The sequence below is a fragment of the Pygoscelis adeliae genome, unplaced genomic scaffold (genome assembly GCF_000699105.1).
Source record: "Pygoscelis adeliae isolate BGI_AS28 unplaced genomic scaffold, ASM69910v1 Scaffold61, whole genome shotgun sequence".
NCBI lineage: Eukaryota > Metazoa > Chordata > Aves > Sphenisciformes > Spheniscidae > Pygoscelis > Pygoscelis adeliae.
In genome coordinates, this window is record NW_008824010.1 from 1,423,119 (window position 1) to 1,443,213 (window position 20,095).

At 36.6% G+C, this 20,095-nt stretch overlaps 2 protein-coding genes across 2 annotated transcripts in view; one reads left to right on the forward strand and one right to left on the reverse strand.

The window, feature by feature from the left end:
• The window catches only part of TBCD (tubulin folding cofactor D), a 134,784-nt gene that overhangs the window by 81,545 nt on the left and 33,144 nt on the right, over nt 1-20,095 (reverse strand). The gene's annotated exons all lie outside the window — the stretch shown is intronic.
• On the forward strand, nt 16,837-19,409 carry ZNF750 (zinc finger protein 750). Its single transcript, XM_009326115.1, has 2 exons — nt 16,837-18,263; nt 18,689-19,409. The coding sequence occupies exons 1-2, from the start codon at nt 16,837-16,839 to the stop codon at nt 19,407-19,409; spliced, it is 2,148 nt and encodes a 715-aa protein (XP_009324390.1).

The window sequence follows — 20,095 nt, forward strand, 5'->3', positions numbered from 1 at the left end:
ACATAATTTGAATACATCTCTCTCTAGATGGCATGTTTTTAATAAATAAATAATGTCTGTAAAAACAACAGCCTCTAGAAAAAAAAGAAACAATTTCTCTCCATTTTCTTTCTTGTATCAAATTTATCAAATGTATCTTTTTTCCTTAGAAAACACTTGTCAAAAAGTGATCCCACTGAACAAGAAATGGGATCACTGAACTGTATTTCATTAGCAAACTGTGCCTGGATATACTTGAGTGGATATAATCACAAAATAATTAAACTTCAGTGTACAGTTCATCACTGTATGCCTGCTACTTTAAACAAAAAAATATGCATCACAACTGGAGAAGGGAGGTGTTAAAATGCCATTTAAATTCATTTTAACCTACTAAAGAAAATAAAGCAGTAATCAGGGGGATGGACAGGATATGAGTATTAGGAGCACAAACTCTACATGGGAAAAAAGCAATTCCCATTCAAGAACAATGATATAGCAAAGATGGATGGATATTTGGGCACTTCCCAGTTCCAAAGGAAACTGCAATAAAAATCTTTAAAAATGTTGACTAGCTTGTTTTGAAAAATGCTGCATCAACTGATGAAAAAAAAATGGAATTAGCTGGTTCTACAGGACCACTAAAACAGATGCCAAAGGCAATTTTGCAAAGCTGCTGCAGATTTCCTTCAGCACAGGGTGATTACTCCAGCTACTTTAGACAGCTGTGAGTGCGCTCTCATCTCTCTGTGCACTGAAGGACGTGCGGAAGAAGGACCCACGAGCAGCTCCTCACATTGGTATCATCTGTATGAAAGAAAAAACACGAGTTTTTTCAATTCAGGGCATTAATTTCCCTAATAGTGGGGTCAACCAAATGGCACCTAGCTTATTAGGGTCAAAGACAGAGGTGATGCTGCCAGGGGTCTGTAACAGAAAGTAAGGAAACACCAGGAACAGCAGTGCTATTACTCTGAGCAGCTCAGTCAAGCTTTCCCCATTATCTCACAGCAGGCCTTTGGACTCACACCTCTTCGATGTCCTGTGTCTGGGACTCAAACCATTGCTGCTGCAAGAGAAACAACATACCTGCAAGTCTGGAGAGCAAAGGGGGACAATGCAAAGGAGGGATACAAAAGTGGACATTTAGAATGTGGGAAAAAACAAGGAAAACAAGGTAAAGTATGCAGCAGCAAGGGATAAGTAAATACCAATATTATTACAACAACAACAAGGGTAACACTGATCTAGGGGTCACCTGTTAAAGTTTTCATGCTATCACTGGTAGAATATTTACAATTGGAAATACGACATTAAAATTGCTCCTTTCAAACATTCATGTGTTTGAAAAAGGGGGTCCAGCATTACATTTCCTGTTGGTATTTAAAAGTCACAAAAAACCCAAAAGAAACACTACCAAAAATTCCAGGTTTCATTTCATTCTTTACCCTAGAGTTCTTCAAACACAATGCAGGTTTTTTTCTGCTATGGCTTCCTGCAGTGTCAGAAAAGCCTGGCTGAAGGAAGTTGTGAAGGAGCAGTACAGGCAAAACCATCTGTAGTGTTTAGTCCACTGTAACTGAAATATCTTATAAAAGACCTTACTAATCCATAGTTTGGCAGGCTCCATGTTTGTGTTATCTCATGCACACAACTTCCGATCTTCAGTCTAAACACAAAATACTAAATTTAATTTTAATTAACATTTTTCTCTGATTTAAACTGTTCACATTGATACTCTTCCAGAGCTTTGTTTGATACACAAAGCAGCAATGAAATTCAAAGCTTTGTAGTCAGCTTCTGATTTTGTATCTGTTACCCAGTTTCAATTTACCAATCCAGCCACCTCTCAAATATTCAGCATGGTCACACTGTTGTACTGTTCTGCTCTATATTATTTCAATCTTTCAGATTTAAGATCACGTTGGATTCATACCTAAAATCAATTTCTCATAAAAACACAAATAAAAAAGCTTTAGAAAAAAGACTTCCAGAAGAAACTTATTTTAGTTTGGAAGAACGGAGACAAATTTTTACTTTTGAAATTATGAACATGCCTTTTTTGTTTAAAAGTAGGGGGCTGGGAGATACAACAAGGAGCAGACCTGAATTGTTGCTTAACTTAAAAAGTTACCATTTCTTTCATAGATCTACATTAAAAGTTTGCCATTAAAACCAGAGGATAAATAGTGTCCACTCTCAACCTAATTATTAAAACAATATCCACCTGTTTAGGTCTGTGAACGCTCAAGAAAATACAGTCACCTTTACCTGTAGCCTAGAGGTATTAATAAGCACCTGCTACACTCCACCCTGCCTTACCTAACAACATAACTGCAGGTTGCAACACAGCTCTTTGCTCAAGCTTTGTGAAAATAAAGAAACAACTTCTGGCTTCAAAGCATTACAAACAACAGATTTTTTTTCTCATACTGGAGACAGGTTGCACAGATATCTTGCTTTTTAAACACAGATTTCATACAAACAGATGCTTAGCACCCTTCAGGTGCAGGTGACAAACACTACACAAGTAGTTAAGAAAACTTACAGAAGATGTCATATAATGAAAGGTCACATATAAGTAAGTAAAAAATGCCTCATACTATTCCTTTAAAAAAGTGCCTTTAGAATCATACTGTACACAAATATAGACTATAACACATGCCATCAGGAGCCCTACGTTACTTTAACTTCAGATTGTCATTTTTATTTCTGTATTGCAATGTTTATCATATAAACATAAAAATACAGCAATTAAACAAACAAATAACAACAAAAACCTGTTCCTTAGCCTTAGGCCTTGTCTCCACAAGAAAATTGCAAAATTTCATGTCAACCCTATTTCATTTAAAACAGATTTGTTCACTGGATCTCAAGTTAATTAAGAGTTGTCTAAATTTAGTTCAAAACGAAAATATGCCACTCTTAAAACAGATTAAGCTAATGTTACTTCTTAGTTAAGTCTTACATTTTGATATGGACTGTTTATGCAGAGAAGCCTTCTCAATTCATAAGTAATATATTGCAAAACCTTCTATTTTAGAATTATAAAATATAAGAAAAAAATACTACAAAAATGGATGTCTGCTATTACTGAAGGAAGTATTGTACACAATGTCACTGTAGGAGCTGCTAAGAACATTACAATTAATGAATTATGAAGCTTAAGCACAGTTACAAGTATCAATACACAGAATAATCATCTTATTCTTCAAATTTTTCTTCAACAAAACTAACTCGTTGCAGAAGTGTCCTTCGGTAGGTTCATCCTCTTTGTGAGCCTCAGGCATAAAAAAATGTGTAAACAGCCATATCTACAGTATGTCAGCTTCCCATGTTTTAAACAGCATACCTATCACTATCATTCATATGCTAAAAAAAGAACTCTGGCTTTCCAGTGTAAAGAATTTCAGATTTGAGACCACATGCTCTTACACGGTACTCTAACCTCTTTTAGAAAAAGAGGCAGGTCCTAATCGTAACTTCATTAGGGCTGTTATACAAATATTTAATATACCAACACAGATGCAAACATAGATAATTTCAGGTTAGGCCCATTATCAGAAATAAATATTTGTTTAAGGTTCTGCCAAACATATATGATTTGTTCTCATTTTTCTATACAAGCTGTCTACTTCAGAATTTACTCTTAAAGGACTATTTCATCCAGAGGATAAATTCTCCAATGAGGGTCAGAAAATGCATGTGCTGCTTTGTCTGTCGAAAAATTCTCAAGTGTTTCTGTGAAATGCTCTAACATTGCATCCTGTAGGGCAAGCGCCCAAAAACTGTCAACAGGTGGCCTCTCTTCTCTCATTCCTGCACCCAAGTTTGACCTAGTTAGGAGGCTGCCAGGGAAGAAGGGAAGCATATCACAATTCATGCATGCTTAGAAGATATGTGAGAATTTAACAGCTGAAGTCTCCTAAGCTGCCATAACTTTCTCACAATTCTTAACACTGACCCACATATATAAGGCTATACATATGCGTATCCACAGACCAAATAAGCATTTTCTAACCCGTGACTATGAAGGGCTGCGTCTGTCTGGTTGCAATCTCAGTTCAGTCTCTCACTATGTAATGAATTAAGAGAGTCTTTAATTATATGATCACGTGATATTTTTTTCCATGGACCTATCTCAGTCAGCACACAGGAAAGACCTGCTCTAGCGATGAATCACAGCTGGGCAGCAAAGGAGATTGTTGTCTGCCTCGCTGCTGAGGGAGGAAAATATGTAATGCAAAGACTGGCTTTCAGGCAGAGAGAAGGGATTGTTGGTTAAGTTGGATGTTGCCCTAAAGAACTGCATTCTAACTACATCTTTGCCAAAGACTTACTGTTTGGTATCAGTCTTATTACTTAAATACAGTATTTAAAAGAAATGGACGCTAGCTCTCATGTCGCAGGTATCTGCTTCAATAAACTAATGGCAGGTTTGCAGAAGTGCTACAACACTGAAATTAGTGTGAACTTTTGAATATGGCAAGGGGCCAATGAGGAAGCAGACAGATCTGGATTTTGGCCAGTCTATCTCAACATCATTATGTAATGCAGCCAGAAAAACGCAAAATCTTTAAGCACCCCTACCTGGCTACGTTGAAAGGCCTGCAGCTGACATAAGACAGTATTGATCTACCTTCTGTGAAACACAGAGCGCTGAATACTTTGGGGATCCATCTATCTACTCACGGTCAAGGCCACGCTAGAGACCTTCATACAGGTTTACAGCTAACAGAGCCCTTCCTTTAACTTAACCAGTAGCAAACTCCAGTTTAAGGACATGAAGAAACAGGCTTATGAAGGAATCCTACTAAGCACACAAATTACTGACTCTGAAGGAACGTAACAATTTTGTAAACTTCTGTATGTCAGAAAAGAAAAATCACCAAAGAAACCCCAACCTTTAGGCTAAGGTTGTGCAATACTGAGATAAACCCTACAGTGAAGAAGCTAGAAGCAATTCATTGTTATTTATTCCCTGCTTAGTATTTATACCATTTCCCAGTTGTGCTGGGGGAGGGACCTTTCCTACTACAGCTTCAGCTATGGCATTTATTCTTGCTCGTACCTGCTGGCTAGTGAAAAAAAAAAATCTGCACTATTTATAATGCTTCCTTGCTAATTTGAAAACTATTACAATGACATACGCATTATAACTTTTTAAAATACTATTTTCAAGACCATGCATCATTTTTAAAGTTCACCTAGGTGTTAAAGAAAAGAAATTCTTCTGTAACCAGCCTTTCAGGTTTGGGTGTTCTCTATTTTCTAAGAGTCCACCTAAGACAGGTAAATCTTTTTTTCATTTCTTCCTGTATCTGTGATGAAAAGTACCTGGAATCTTGCCAAAAGCCTCACAATTAACTGCCACTACAGAACAGGCTAACACATTTCAGAAGCCTGACTTCCTGATGCGTCCACCTCCAAAACCCCTGGCAGCTGCAAATCAATATCAAGCAACCTATTCTGGAATATGAAAACACAGAAGGTAATCCTTAAAAACAGAGCATGTAAATGAGTTTAAGAAGTTACATAACAGATTTTTATAAGACTATTTAAATCTTAATCTAAGTTAAACTCTTTCTAGAACACACTTGAAAGCAGTATTTTCTTTCGGTTTTGTTAGGTTCTTTTTTCCTTTTAATAAATGGCACCGTGAAATTGGACAAAAAAAAACGCTCCTTTTTTCATTGTGTGTAGAGTTTTTCAGACTTTGTTTGGGTTTTTTTAAGTATATCAAGCTATATATAAATATCAGGAAGCACCATTCTCTGTGCTCTTAGATAAAACATGCAGGAATCCAATATCTTATCAATACTAGCAAATACGCAGGCATTCTCTGTACCAGGAACACAGATAATCTGGTACTACCACAGAGCACATATCCACTCTAACCAAATTAATAAGATATTTGCAACAGAAGCAGAGAGAATTTTAAAATTGCAGACACAGAAGTCATGCACACACAGATACTCCTTCAAAGCTGTAGCATCTGCTATTGAGATTAGCTGCATCTATTTTGAAACCCTTCTGACAGCACGAGAGACTTCATTTCACACAAACTTCTCACCAAAAATGTACTTGACAATGGGACATTTTTAAAACAGAGAAAAAATGTCAATTGAAGTAACCAGTGTTCCCTATTTAAACAATGTGCTTACCATTCAGCAGAAATAATACACAAAATATTTCCCTAAGCCAGGGTCTTTTTGGATACTGGTAGCATTGTGTCTGACCTCTTTGAAAAGGTAGAAAGCATACTGATTTTGTCATTGAATCCCAAGACATCATAACCCGCCAAGTCCACTCCCAAATCTATCTCAGCCCCCTCACTAACAGTAAGACTGCAGACTTCCGTGCTCCCTACTTTCTTCTTACACATTTTTGTTTCTCCTTTTATTCTGAAGGTAATTTATAAATGGAAGAAATAAAGCCTGATTTTTCATGAGTTGTTTTTTTCCCCACTCTCTCTATTTCCACCCTTTCTATTTATTCTAAGATTTAAAAAATAAAATTCAAGATTTGGATCACTTGCATTGACCCACCAGTATCAGACTTCTGAATCAGCCATTATCTGTGTATCTCATCAGCATTATTTCCATCTGTTTAAATGTTGCTTTCATTGTTGCCACAGTTAAAAAAGGAGAGGGATTGTTGGATTGTTTCAGTCTAGTCACTGCAAACAGGTAAGGGTATATAAGAACGGAAGTAGATCAAAAGTAACATCTTTCTGGGTGGAATCCTCCCAAAATAAGCATCAATTCATTGCAAGTTTAACCCCGCAGTTCTTCCAATCTTCTTTCCCTGGCTTCCTTTTCTTACTCTTCAGGATGCAAACCTTACTTTAAACGTACCTGGTTTTTATAGCAAAAATAGGATCACATAATGCACAACAAACCAAAAAAAAAGAGCAGGTTACCTTTGACTGTGAAACACTAATTGTTCTACCACTGATTTCATTTAAGAGACTTTCCCTGGCTTTAAGTAGAAAAAGTTTAGGCCCCTAGCCATTTAGAAGATACAGTTGCAACTATTCAGTGGTCAACAAGCCGTTGAGAGAGTTTAACACCAGAACACTTTTAATCTCACCACTGACATATTAAGAACGCCTAGGAAGTTTCATGTTCCTGTATATGACACACCTTATTAGCTAGAAAGTTTATACTATGCTGTCATCAAGAGAAATTTTAATAACGTCCTTTTACAAGCAAACCAGAAATTCAAGTAAACTAGGATTCTCTTGTTTGTTTAGTATTTATCCCCACCCAATTAAATTAAAAAACCCTATAAATAATAGTCTGAAGCCTGCAAAACCTCAAATACAGCACAAAACAAAAGATGTGAAATCATACTGAAACCACACTGAAATATAAGTTTTTGGCCTTAACATACGCTGGACAGTAAGAAATGTTTCATTTAGGAGTGCTGCAATTCCAAATGTAGAAATTCACACAAATACATCATCTGATCAAGATTTTAAATGACTTCTAGCCATTTTGCTAAAAAAAAAAAAAAAATTTCCCCACATTCAAATTTAGCTGCATGATCCGTCCTAAAAACAACTGAAATTTTATAGCTAAATGGTAACATGTAACTTCGCACTCAAAACCATAACAAACAAACTGCAGTTCAAGAACTGCAGCATTAGTATTTTTTTTAATGGAATAAAATAAAACATCAGATTTCACATGCTGGTTTATATTGCCCACTTTTAAAATTTATTTAAATAGCAGACAACATATAGTAATCATATAAAACTTTAAAAAAATTTACATGTTCCAAAGAATAACTGAAAGCTAAAAATATTTTGAATCTAGGAGTATTCATTATATGCCTCATTGCTCTCTTCATGAGAGTGGCATCACAGCAGCACACCACCATTTATGCCTCAAAGAAAAATGTGCAGGACTGACTTCATATATACTGGAACTGCACATGGCACAACTCAAGTCGTACTACTGGATTCTATGAGAAAAAGTTCATCTGGGTGAGAGAACTGTCTCAGAATCTCTGGCATAAGTCTTGAAATCAAAGCAGAAAAGGAAAAATCATTCTGCATGAAAAACACTCTAAAAATAATAAATTTTAAAAGGGAATTATAACCAGAGCATCAAGTAGAAACTGAAGAAAGGTACATTTTACACCTCTGTTAGAAAAACCGGCAATGAAAAGAATGACTATTAAAACCCCCTTCTTATAAACAGTTCATAGTTTTGCCTACAGTCTCAATTTCTGATGTTACCTACTTCCCCCAAGATGTTTCACTGCCCAAGGGTGAGGATGGGAACCAGAAGGAAGATCATCCTAGTTCCAGGCCAAACACTAACAATACAGGCCACAATAATTATCTAAAAATATGATCTGCAGTTGCTATTAACTCCTGAGCTTTTATTCTTTTCCCATACAAATAATTTGCTCTAGTAATCACGAACAAGTGTCTCACAAACATCAGCAAGGTAATCTGCCCAGACATATCTCCAAAGTCAGGGACTGGAATCATTATGAAAAACAAAGGCACATTTCAAAGGTGTTATTCGAAAAGCATTAAGACTAATAATTATTCAGATGGGATAGAAGAAAATAATTATGAGAATATTGTACAAGAATCATGTAATGTTTTGGGGCACAGCATGAGTTATAGCAATTATATTCAAATACATTTGCCCCCTTCTGGGAACGGTATGGAATAACCTAGGCCAAACATGCTAATACAGAGAGCAAAATCTGTCGATAACTTCAGTTCAAGTGATCAAAGAAAGAAAAAAGGACTTCCTTGAACGTTAGGAAGCCATACATCTAGATACATAACTAAGATGACAAAGACAGAAGTGAATATTGCCAGTCACACAATTCTAAGGTATTTCCTTTACCTAGCAAGCTAAGCTTCACTAGCTCCATGTCTATCAGTGTTCAACTACATGAGATTATTCACATTTATCTATGAGCGTTCTTCTTTCTTGGAATAACTAACTAGTTCACAAATTTGTAAGGCATCTCTAGAAAGATATGGAAACACTGTTGATGACTGACAACCAGTGGACATCCTCTGAAAGCCGGTATCAGAGTTCTGACTGATACGAGGTAAAGTCAAAACAGCAGAACAACTCAGTCACCAGGGCCATTCTTTGCGTTAGAGCAGAAAGTTAAGAATTATCTGATCAACAGAGGGGTTGATAACTGACCAGAGCAACACTTGGCCCTCTTTCATACATCTAGGGAATGGAATTTTGAAGTGCAAGAGGAAAATAAAAATTAGGTAAGCAGCGTATTGAGAATAGGTTAAGTTTATCCCATTTGTGTATGTGGTTTCTGCTAGTGACATTTTGTTTTCTGTTTAGTGCTAAAGCTGAGTCAAAAAAAATCATACAAAAACATGAAGAAGGAAGTTTGTAACATTTATAGAATGACAGTTTTATGCTACAGTAATTAAAACTATGAAATTCAACTACAGCTAAGTAACACTCATTTGATACTGAATTTTAAATAGAACTTAGAACAAAGTAGTATATTCTACACCAGGGCTTCAGCCCTCCAGAGATACAACAATAACATTGGGAAAAAAAGCAACTTGGGAGAAAAATATCAATAAATCCAAATTTTACTATGTCTTAATTAATCTGACTTGTGCTCAGGTAAACTAAAAAGGGTGCTACTAACAGGTGACTGGGTTCAGTTTATCTAATACTCAGGACGCAAGTATAATGAGTTAACAAAAATAAGTCATGAAACATCATCACTGCAATCAAGTTTTATTACTTCTAGAAGTACACACAAACAAGAGCTATCACGTTCCTTTCTGGGATCCACCAATGACTCTTCTCCCTCAGATTTGGATTTTTAATACCATCCAAGCACCAAGAAAAAGAGCATTTTAGCTGTTCTTTTTTCCCAGTTCTACTTTGTTCACAGCTCATTTCAGCTGACCTGACTAATAATACTTCCAGGAAGTAGCTAGATTTAAAACAGCATTTTCCTTGGATCAAGGCAGCAACTGGACATCATGTCTCCCCTCCACATACCAGATCAGGGAAGGGGGATAGGGAGAAGGGGGGGGGGGCAATATCAAAGTTCAAATATTGACTGCCTCTTATCCCAGTTCAGTCACCTATAGTAAAGGAGTCCTTCAATAGCTTCCTCTAGATGACAGAAATTGCAATTTCCTTTCAAAACAAAAAATCTGATCTGATTCTATGCAAGGAAACCCACCTCCACCCCAACACATGCAAAAACAGAAACCTGTTGGTGCCTTCCTTCAGCTACAGACAACATAAAATGATCCACATTTGCAGAAGAAAAATGAGGACAGTTACGTAGATTGATATGGCACACAAAGTTATTGACATGAAAGAAAGGCTATTCACTACCGAGCGAGGACCGCTGAGTAACATCTTCTGTTGAGAAAGCAAAGGACTTCTCTGCTTACGTCTTTTCAGAGATGTTTCTGAATGCAGACGTTACAAGATCTTTTTCTGCAGGTAAAATTTTCTTTAAAACCTTTTACAACTAAATGGAAGAATGATGGACCACAAACACTCTTGTTATTCCATCTAAAGCCAAAGGATTTACAAACAACTAGACAGTAATACGACATCTTTTTACACTGCTAAGCTGCATTATAGGAACATAATAATAAAAAATTAATTAAAAAACCCCAAGAGCCATCTTTCTACTTTAAAATTAGTGACCACTTCTATTCTGAAAAATTTTCCGGAAAACTACATTGGCATAGCAAGGGGAAGGATGGTGATCTGCGTACCTAGATAGGAAAGCAGATGTCCGTAAGTCATTCCATCAAGATAAAAGGCCACACCTTTAAAATTATTTTTAAGACACTGCTTTAGAGACTGATTTTGAAACAACTTTTACCCACTGCCTAAACAGGTTTTGTAGTGACAGTTTCCTTAAAAATTTCATTCAAAAGACCATACCTTTGCCAAGTATAAAATTCATCATACTTCTATATTTAAAAGTTTCAATAATCTGCAACTGTTTTATCTATAGAGCAGTAGGTGAAACGAGGGCTATCATGTTAATCCAGCTGAATTTAACAGTTAGGAACAGAAATTTTAACGTCTCAATAACATTAGAATTAGTATCCAAAACCTCCTTTGTTTTAACATTCGGTAACAGGAATGTTTTTTAGAGAGAGCTAGAACTATCAAAAGATTTTCCTTTTAACAACCAGTATGCAAGAGGTTATTATTTCACTAAACAACTCAGCAATGTCACTAGATGACTGGCAAATACGCTAATAAATTTGTCATTTATAAACTCTAACTAAAAGGCAACTAAAAGCAAGTACTAGTACTAATCAGTGGATGATCGGTTGACTTTCTCCTTTCACCACTCAGTTTCACAGCTCCTAAGCAAACGTATAGATGTGATAATCAATTTCTTACTGAGGTGACTCCTTTCCATTTATGGGATCTGTACATTTGACTGTTGATTATAGGCAAGCTTTGGCAGGTTCCTGTGGCAAGCAAGCTTGGAGTTAGTTCAGTCCCGCCTTCAAAAAGGAGACTCAGGAAGGACAAAATAGATTTAAGTAAAAATGGAGAGAGGAGGAAAAAAGAGCAAGAATATTAAAGCTACAAAGGCATTCAATAAAAAAAAAGTCAATCTCTAATACACGAGTAAAATTATTATTTTTAACCTCTGCTACCCCCTGTGTACAGTCAATTCTGCTGCTCACAAGTCACTTCTATGGAAGTTAAATATATTAAAAGCTCAGTGTATTACCTTAGCCATTTTTGACCCCACATTGCAGATTACTACTCAGAGGAACAGACACTACAGTTTAGAGTAAAATTTGGTTGTTGGAGGGCACAAAAGCGACAAGAGCTCTCTTCGATAGCTTAGATGCTGAGGTAATGCCGAATGAAAGCAGTGGACGCAAACAAATGAATCGTAGCTTCAGGCTGGAGTAATATCAGGTGCATCTCTACACCCCGAGGGCTCAACTCCTACACTTCTTAAGTCCCTCCCCCTGAAACAACCTCCTGCAGTTTCACTTAGAGATCAAGCAGAGAACAGGTACTTCTCTCTCAGCAGTGACAGCTACAGCTTACCAACAGTGATCACCTTGAAGGTTTCCGACACCTATGTATCTGGTAAGTACATTTCTTTAGAGCATTTTTTTCAAATAAAGTGTGTTCATATTAACATCTAAGAAGTAAAGCAGAGGTGTTCATTTTTCAGCTGTCTCAAAAGCCTAGGTTACTCCTAGCAGGTGCATTAACTGCACCAGTTTAAGCTTTCAGGAAAAAAAAAAAAAATAAATTTAAACAAGGAGAGGGAAATATTTTAGTTTGAGAGAAAAACTAACTCTTGCAAGTTTTTACAATTAATTAACTCTTGTTGGTGAAAAGTGCTTTAAGCACCTTTTTTCATACAGGAAGTTAATGTATAATATTGAATATGACAAAAAGCTGTTTTGCTTAAAATTGCTATGTTTAGTCTGCCAACTATTCTTCATTACAGTAGTGTCGAGTTAATCTGAAAAGCCTGTACGAAAATAAAGTACTCCGGTTTTGATTTATTATTTTTTCCAGCTTCTGGGAACTTAGCACAGAAAATGGGATTGGTTTGAATTATCCTCTCTCTAGCCAATTAAAGTGTATTAAGACATTGAATTATTAACTTAATATTTACAAAGATTCTTATTTCTTATCCACGCTGCCTACCCAACTTATTTAATCTCTGTTTCTGTACTTCCTCTCGCACACGCACACACACAGACACACACGCGCGCACTCACACACAAGCACACAGTCCTCTTCGGTCCGTACCTTCAACACACGCTTCCTTTCCAGTCCTCGCCAACCCACTCCTCTTACCCATGTTTCCTCCTAATTAACAAACAGTTGCGTTAAAACTTATCTTTCAGTTTAAAGGAACTGGAAGTTTAGAAGGGAGTGGTAGTTAATCACTGGAAAATCTCAGCTAGAATAAAACTCACAAATCTTGTTCTTGCAACACTCTAGGTAGGTGACAATGGCATGTCCTTGAGTTATGCAATAACGCCACATCACAATATTTTAATTATAGCATGTCCTTCAAAATGTTCCACCCCAGTGAGTACTCCTGGTCAGAGAGATCAACATCACCAAAAGGATACTGCAATAATAATGGAGTGTGCATGACAAACTGTTACGTAGTTTGCTACAGCAGTGTCCTAAAAAGAAATATAATTACCTTCCCTGCTTGTAATAAAAGACATTTTGAAATTTCCTCTTTGATCAACTGGGCATCTTAAACAATTTAGACTACTTAAAAACATAAAAAACAACATGCACATATATATATGTACATATGTATGTGTGCGTATGTGTATGTATGAATACATATGTGCGTGTATGTGTGTATATACTTATACCCACGTACATTTTTGTTTATATATTTATACAGACACAAGCACACCATGTTAAACGTTATTCTTGTTTTCTGAACTTGCTAATATGTTAAAGACAAGGAGGTAGCAACAGCATACTTTTAAAAATAGAAGGAAGAAATCTTGCAGCTACCAGTCACAGGTTGGAAAGGGCTACAGATTAGAAAGCTGTGAGAGGGTATACTATTGACAAGAAACAAACAACTAAGACAACCTCAAGTTTAACCAATCATATCTGAGTAATCTGTTTTCAATAAAAATATAAATAAATACTACTACTACATTTCAAAACTAGAAAGATAAAATTATAATAATATATAATTATCTGCATTTCTAAAATCAGGTATACAGGAAATAAATTCTCAATCAAAAAAGAAGTTACATGAAAATTATCATCCTGCTACTGAAGAATTTTTTCCCATTTTTAAAGGATATCACATGTTATGGCATTCAAGTTTAAGGAAAAAGCAACTACTTATTTTGATTTTTCTATCTAATACTAAATTTTAATTTTGGTAGCACAAAACATACATTGTACAACTGTGAGTAACTAACGTTATTTATATAGAGACAGTTTTAATTGGTTGCACCTATTTTAAACCATTAATGTCTTTTCCAGCTGTATGTGTGGGATCAAATAGTTTTAATATTTTTAATTATGAAATATGTACCTCTGCCAGATACTGCCGTGTTTTACTTAGAGACTGGAGGACAAATTATCCTTCTTGTCTGGGTTTAGAAATATTTTATTACTGGTATTTTTGAACCATGAAAAAAAAAAAGGATTAAATAGTAAAAAGAGAGAAACAGAACATTCATCTGACTGACGCTAGCCTAAGTTTTCAAAAGGGTAAACACCCTTTAAAATAAGCTACTCGTTCTACACCTCTCAAGTCAGAGCAGCAGGTTCTGGGAGCACTCAGTCTGCAGGCTGAGCGTGCCATCAAAACAAACTTAAAAAAAAAAAAGTTGTTGTAATTCTCTCCTGCTGTACACATGGCAAAGAAGCTCCAATGCTCTAAATTTCTAACATTAAAACTGCAACAATGCATTTTATCTTATTAAGCAACTATAGTTAATACTCTGTTGAACAGGAATAACTTGAATCAAAGTTAAATACCAAGCACAAAGTTGGGGTGGGGGGGAACAGGACACACAGGAATTTTCATTATTAAGCAAAGGAAAGCTAGCAGAACAAGAAAATCTAATTAACATCTCTTTATTATAAGTGCTGCACCTGAATGCAAATTTGTACTGTTATCATAAGTGGTTCAACTAAGAATGCAATGGAGTTTTGATAACAATATCTTTTTTCAAGAATAATTACTACAAGTACTTCCAAGAAGATATAAAGAACAACAGGTACAAACTGACTTGACCGAGTCCATTACAAACTGTCCGTGTTAGTTATACATCATTGGTCAAAAATAAATGCAACAAGCTCACTTAAGGCAGAAAAAAAAGACCAGTTCCCTATCCAGACCTCCCCTACTATGCAACAATATTTTTAATTTTTTTAATGTAAAAGTATTATTCTTAATCTTTCAAAGGAATTCTGGTTATCATTATTTAAAATATTTTTAAATACTGTATGAATTTTTTTAATTTATTGAACTACCATTTTAACCAGACTCCAATGAGAAGACTGCTGCATAATTCAATTTTTTTTTATTGTTACAATATCAGTATCTAACTCAAACAACCAAAAAAGCTTTGCTAAAATCTGAAAAATAAAAAGCTACTTCTCTACACATTCCTTTTCTTTAGGCTATCGCACATTTAATCATCTGTTAATTTTAAGGAAAAGCTTGTTTTTCTACTTACAGAACAGCTTTGCATTTTTCAGGGTGCCTTCACAATTAGTATTTTAACAAAATTAATACTTCTATGACATCAGAAACAACATTTAATACAATTTGCTAGAATTACTATACCTGATGAAACAAGCAGCAATTCTGTAGCTTTGCCTTCAGTTTTCATAACGTGTTGCATGTCATTTTCTATTAAATAATCTGATTTAAGAAATGCAAAACATCTCTACTTTAACTAAAATCTCACAGCACGTAATTACCAGCAATTCTTTTCATAAACTTAGTATTTTAATACTACTAATTCAAACTTCTACGTAAAATGCTTTTTAAAAAAAAAAAAATTCAGCTATCTAGTCACGCTTACAATTAGTATTCCTGTAGTTTCGGGTAACACAATAGATACAGTACGTGGTTTTGCAACAGTCATCATTTTGATAATGATGCTTATAGTTCATGATGAAATCATCAGTTTTTAGATCTCTGCCATAACACATCCTATAAAATCATGAGAACTTGACTCTCAGAGTTTCTCACGCCTTCAGAATCAGTGAACATAATGGAACAAGCTGATACAAGCCCTCCTGACTTATCTACTGAGCAAATCATTAGGCTGTATAAAGTATCCCCAACCTTAGTTTTTCTGAAGAAAGGCAGATAGATCATTCCCCCTATAAATCAATTACTGTCAGACACTTTTTTTACCTGAATTAATACACTTGTGTGCCCGTGTTAACATGTAAGGTGCTGCACAGCAGAAGAATGTGAAATGTGTTTATCAAGCAGAAGATTCTATTAGTCAGATATTGCAGTACTCATTTCTCTTAATTGAATTAGGAAGAGGAAGAAAATTGGTGTGGTTTTATCCTTCGAGAGATTGGCCACTTTTGAGGTATCCATTGAGATTAGGCTGTTAGGAAATGCCATGCCAGTTAAAAGAGGGGGTTGGTCAGTCTCTGAAAGAGCCAAGTCAGCTACCCAAGTGCAACCAATCCACTCCACCCTCATTTCACCAGAGCAGGAAATTCCCTCCTCTCTCTCCCCAACCGGCCGGACAGGCTTGCCCCATATCCAGCTGCTGCCAGGACCTGCCTCTTCTCATCCTACCCACCTCCAGTTCTCTCTCAACAGCTCCACCTAGATTTCTACTTTCATCTTCTGAATGAATGTTCCCTCAGTTTTCAAAGAAAACTCCTTCAAGCCAGCAGCAGTGGCAGGTAACTAGCACTGCTGAAAATTAGGCCACTTCTGTGACTATGTTTAGGTGCGGAAGGATGTCAAAGTTTAATGCGTGTCTATCTCAACTCTGACATCTAGCATTTTTATTTTGTTTAAAAAAAACCACAACACACTGTGTGTAATATGAGGGGGAACACAGTTGAAAGAATGTATTACTTTGTATTTAGTTCCAGTGTTCCACCACAGCTAATTTTAAACTTTGTGTTACAGTTCCTGCACTACCAGTTGCAGAAGTGGTGTTTTCCGGCACCCCCTCTTCCCTGAGACACCACGGGAGTTGGCTTCCTCTCTTCACCTGGGAAGGATTCTGGAAACCTGAAAAACTGGAAACATCAAGAGGCTAAAACTGAGGAAAGCTAACCACAAGAAAGTTTTTATAAAGAATCATTACATTTAATTGTTTAAAGCAGAAAAAAAATGAGTCTCCTCAAAGAACGTAAACCAAAGAAGCCTCATTACATCCCAAGACCACCAGGAAAGCCATTTAAGTACAAGTGCTTTCAGTGCCCCTTTACTTGCAATGAGAAATCCCATCTTTTTAACCATATGAAGTATGGCCTCTGCAAAAACTCAATTACTTTAGTATCAGAGCAGGATCGCGTTATCAAGTGTCCGAAGACCAGTTCCTTGGAGCCCAAACAGATCAATCAGCTTGAATCTACAGTCAAACCAACTTCTTCTAAATCTGTCACAAATGGACTGTCAAATCTCGATTCAAAGCCTCAATATCCTTTTGCAAAAGAGGACGCCAAGGAAAACGTTGAATTACAAAACCAGGCAACAAACACAGCAATTCAAGGACAAAAACCTGCAATTCAGAAGGAATTAACCCCTGCCAGTACTACAACAGAAAGCACTATCAGCATGCAGCCCCTTTTGGACAGCATTGTAAGGCCCTCGGCTTTCGTTCCTGTAGGAGAACACAGAGATAGTAAAGGCCCAGAAACCAGTGAAGTATCTGAAATTATATCGCTCTCTAACAAAAGTTCACCTTTTCACACCAAGTCTGCATTTCATGCACCAAGTCACCCATGGAAAGCAGGCTCTCCTTTCCTCCCAGAGTTTCCACATAAAGTTGCTCCCACAAAAGGCTTTGGTTCCATTTCACCTTACATGCAACCGATGATTCCCGAGTACTCACCCCATTTTTATGAGCATAGGCTGGCTATCTACACACCTTACTTGCTTCCGGGTAATTCAGAGTGCGAAAGCTCAGCTCTGTCTGTCTATGGCGCACAAGATCAAAGACACTTTCTTCCCCACCCTGGGCCACTTCCAAAACCCATAAATCCATCAGCGTATGAACACTATCGATTGTTCCAACAATATCATTCCACTCCTCCAATACCATATGGATTTTGTAGGCCAACAGATCCTCCATTTTACAGATTTTCACATGTAGCTGGTATTAACAGAGATCAAAATTCTCATCTAATGGAAGAAACTACCTTGCTGTATCCAGCTTCTTTAAGCCCATCCCAGCAATACCCTCTAAGTTCACATAAAAAACAAGCAGATTATGAAAAAGAAATGACATTATTGCATGCCAAAAGTCATTCCAAAGATGACCAAAATGAAAGAGAGAATGCTAAAATGAGCCCTCTCGCAGGAAGTGCGGCCACAGGCTCCCCTGGCAGACCCAGCCCAACCAACTTCACCCAGACAAGTCATGCATGCGAAGGCTTATTCGACCTCTCCAACAAGTCATCTTCCACATCACTTAGCAAGTACGATCAACCAGAAGAAAACTTCACGGCTTTCAGACCTGTGAGAAAAAGCACCGATCAACCAACTCTACTTCAAAGTATGCAGACACAGCAAGATAGAGGAGATTCACCCACCAGGTAAAATAATAAAATCACTTTGCAAATTCTTGTTAGATTTACTAGGGACACACAAAGATAGATGGATACATTTCATGCAATGCCCCTAAAATATATTTACGTTTACGGCATTGAGATAATTTGTTCTATATTAACTGTGAAGAACACAGTACAACTCACAGTTGCTATAGTGAGTAGACCACTCATTCTCCTTAAGTGTATCAGGTATATCCAATACCATTACTATGCACGCATCTGTATATTTCAGGAAATTACCTGTGTTACAGCCATGTGTATGGTGAAAGGCACTTGGGGGAGTTAAAGGAGAAACAACAGAATTGTCAGACTTCTATCCAGATTTTTTTCTCTTCTTCCTGCCCACTTCCTCAGCCCCAATTTAAAAGAGCAACTGATAGTGAATTCTCTTTTCTCCTCTTTTCTTTCAGCATTAACGTCACTGATGAAGATTCACAAGCACAGAACGAGTGCCATAACAATGAAGGCTCACTGTCCAACACGGAAGAAGACACAGGGATAGTTCCCCTTAATCTTTCAAAAAAGGCTGACACAAACACAGGATCTATTCATGAGCATGCATACAAAACCGCACCGAAAACAGAAAGTCAGAACTTTCTAGAATTGCAAGACATGCCTCTGAACCTCTCGGTAAAAGACTCCTGTAACACAGTAAGCCCGAAAACATCATTCCACAGTCCATCTCATGATAATGGTGCTGCTACTTCTCCAAACACTGAAAACGAAACCTCCGGAGCCGATGCTTGTAATCCCAAGAACCCTATTAACAGTGCCTGCGACAAATCTTCTTTCACAGCTCACCGTAATGAAGCACAAGACTTAAGAATAATTGACAGCTGTGATGAACAGAAACAAACAGCAGCTGTAGCTCTCTGTCAGCTAGCTGCATACAGCCCTAGCAAAGTTAGAATGGACAACGAAGGGCAGAGTCCTCAGGACAGTAACGCTTCATGTACAGAAGCTATTCTTAATTCCTCTGATACTCAGGATACCCAGTGCAATCAAAAAGTAAAAGCACAAAAAAGGACAAATCAAAAAGAATCAGCAAAATCACAGCAAGGCACTAAAAGAGTAAGGCCAAATGACTGTAGCAGAGTCTTCACTTTAAGGAAGAGAACAAGAGTATCTTAATACTTCACTTTCCAATGAGTTTCTGGTCATAGAAACTAGTTACAAGCAACATCATAAAATTTCTGCAAACCACCTCTTACTGGGTTTGGTCCATCACAAGATAAATTCAATCTCTCCCATGTAAATAATGTTCATAATTTTATATTAATATTTTTAAGTAACTGAACCTTCCCTTGTATAAACTCAGATTTTGATGAGTGGATTTTTGCATTCATTACTAAATCCGAAGTACATTAGATTAATCTTTTTTTGCAATTGTATTAATGTAAAATAACTTTTACGACTTCTTTTCTTAAAAGATGTTTAAGCTCTAGAAACAATATTGTTCAATAACAGACTGTCATAGTCTTTTTCAGGCTTAATTTCATTTAATAGGGTTTTTTTGTCTTTTTTCTTCAAAAAACTTTTTAGTTCGCTGCGCAGTAGTTTAAATAAGCTTAAGATTAAACCTGGCTATTTAGAATTTATTGTAAAAACTGTTCTGTGTATGAATGCACTTTGCCATTATGCCATAATACAAAACAACAGACCAAATTTTGTTACTCAGAGGCAGGCGCCAGTTTAAACAAACTGATCCAAACCTTGTATAAGCAAGCTTTTCTTATGTCGACTAAGAACAAGATTCAAGTTAAACCAAAGAAAGCCTGCACCAATTTAAGAAATGCAGTTTATGTTCACCTTTAACT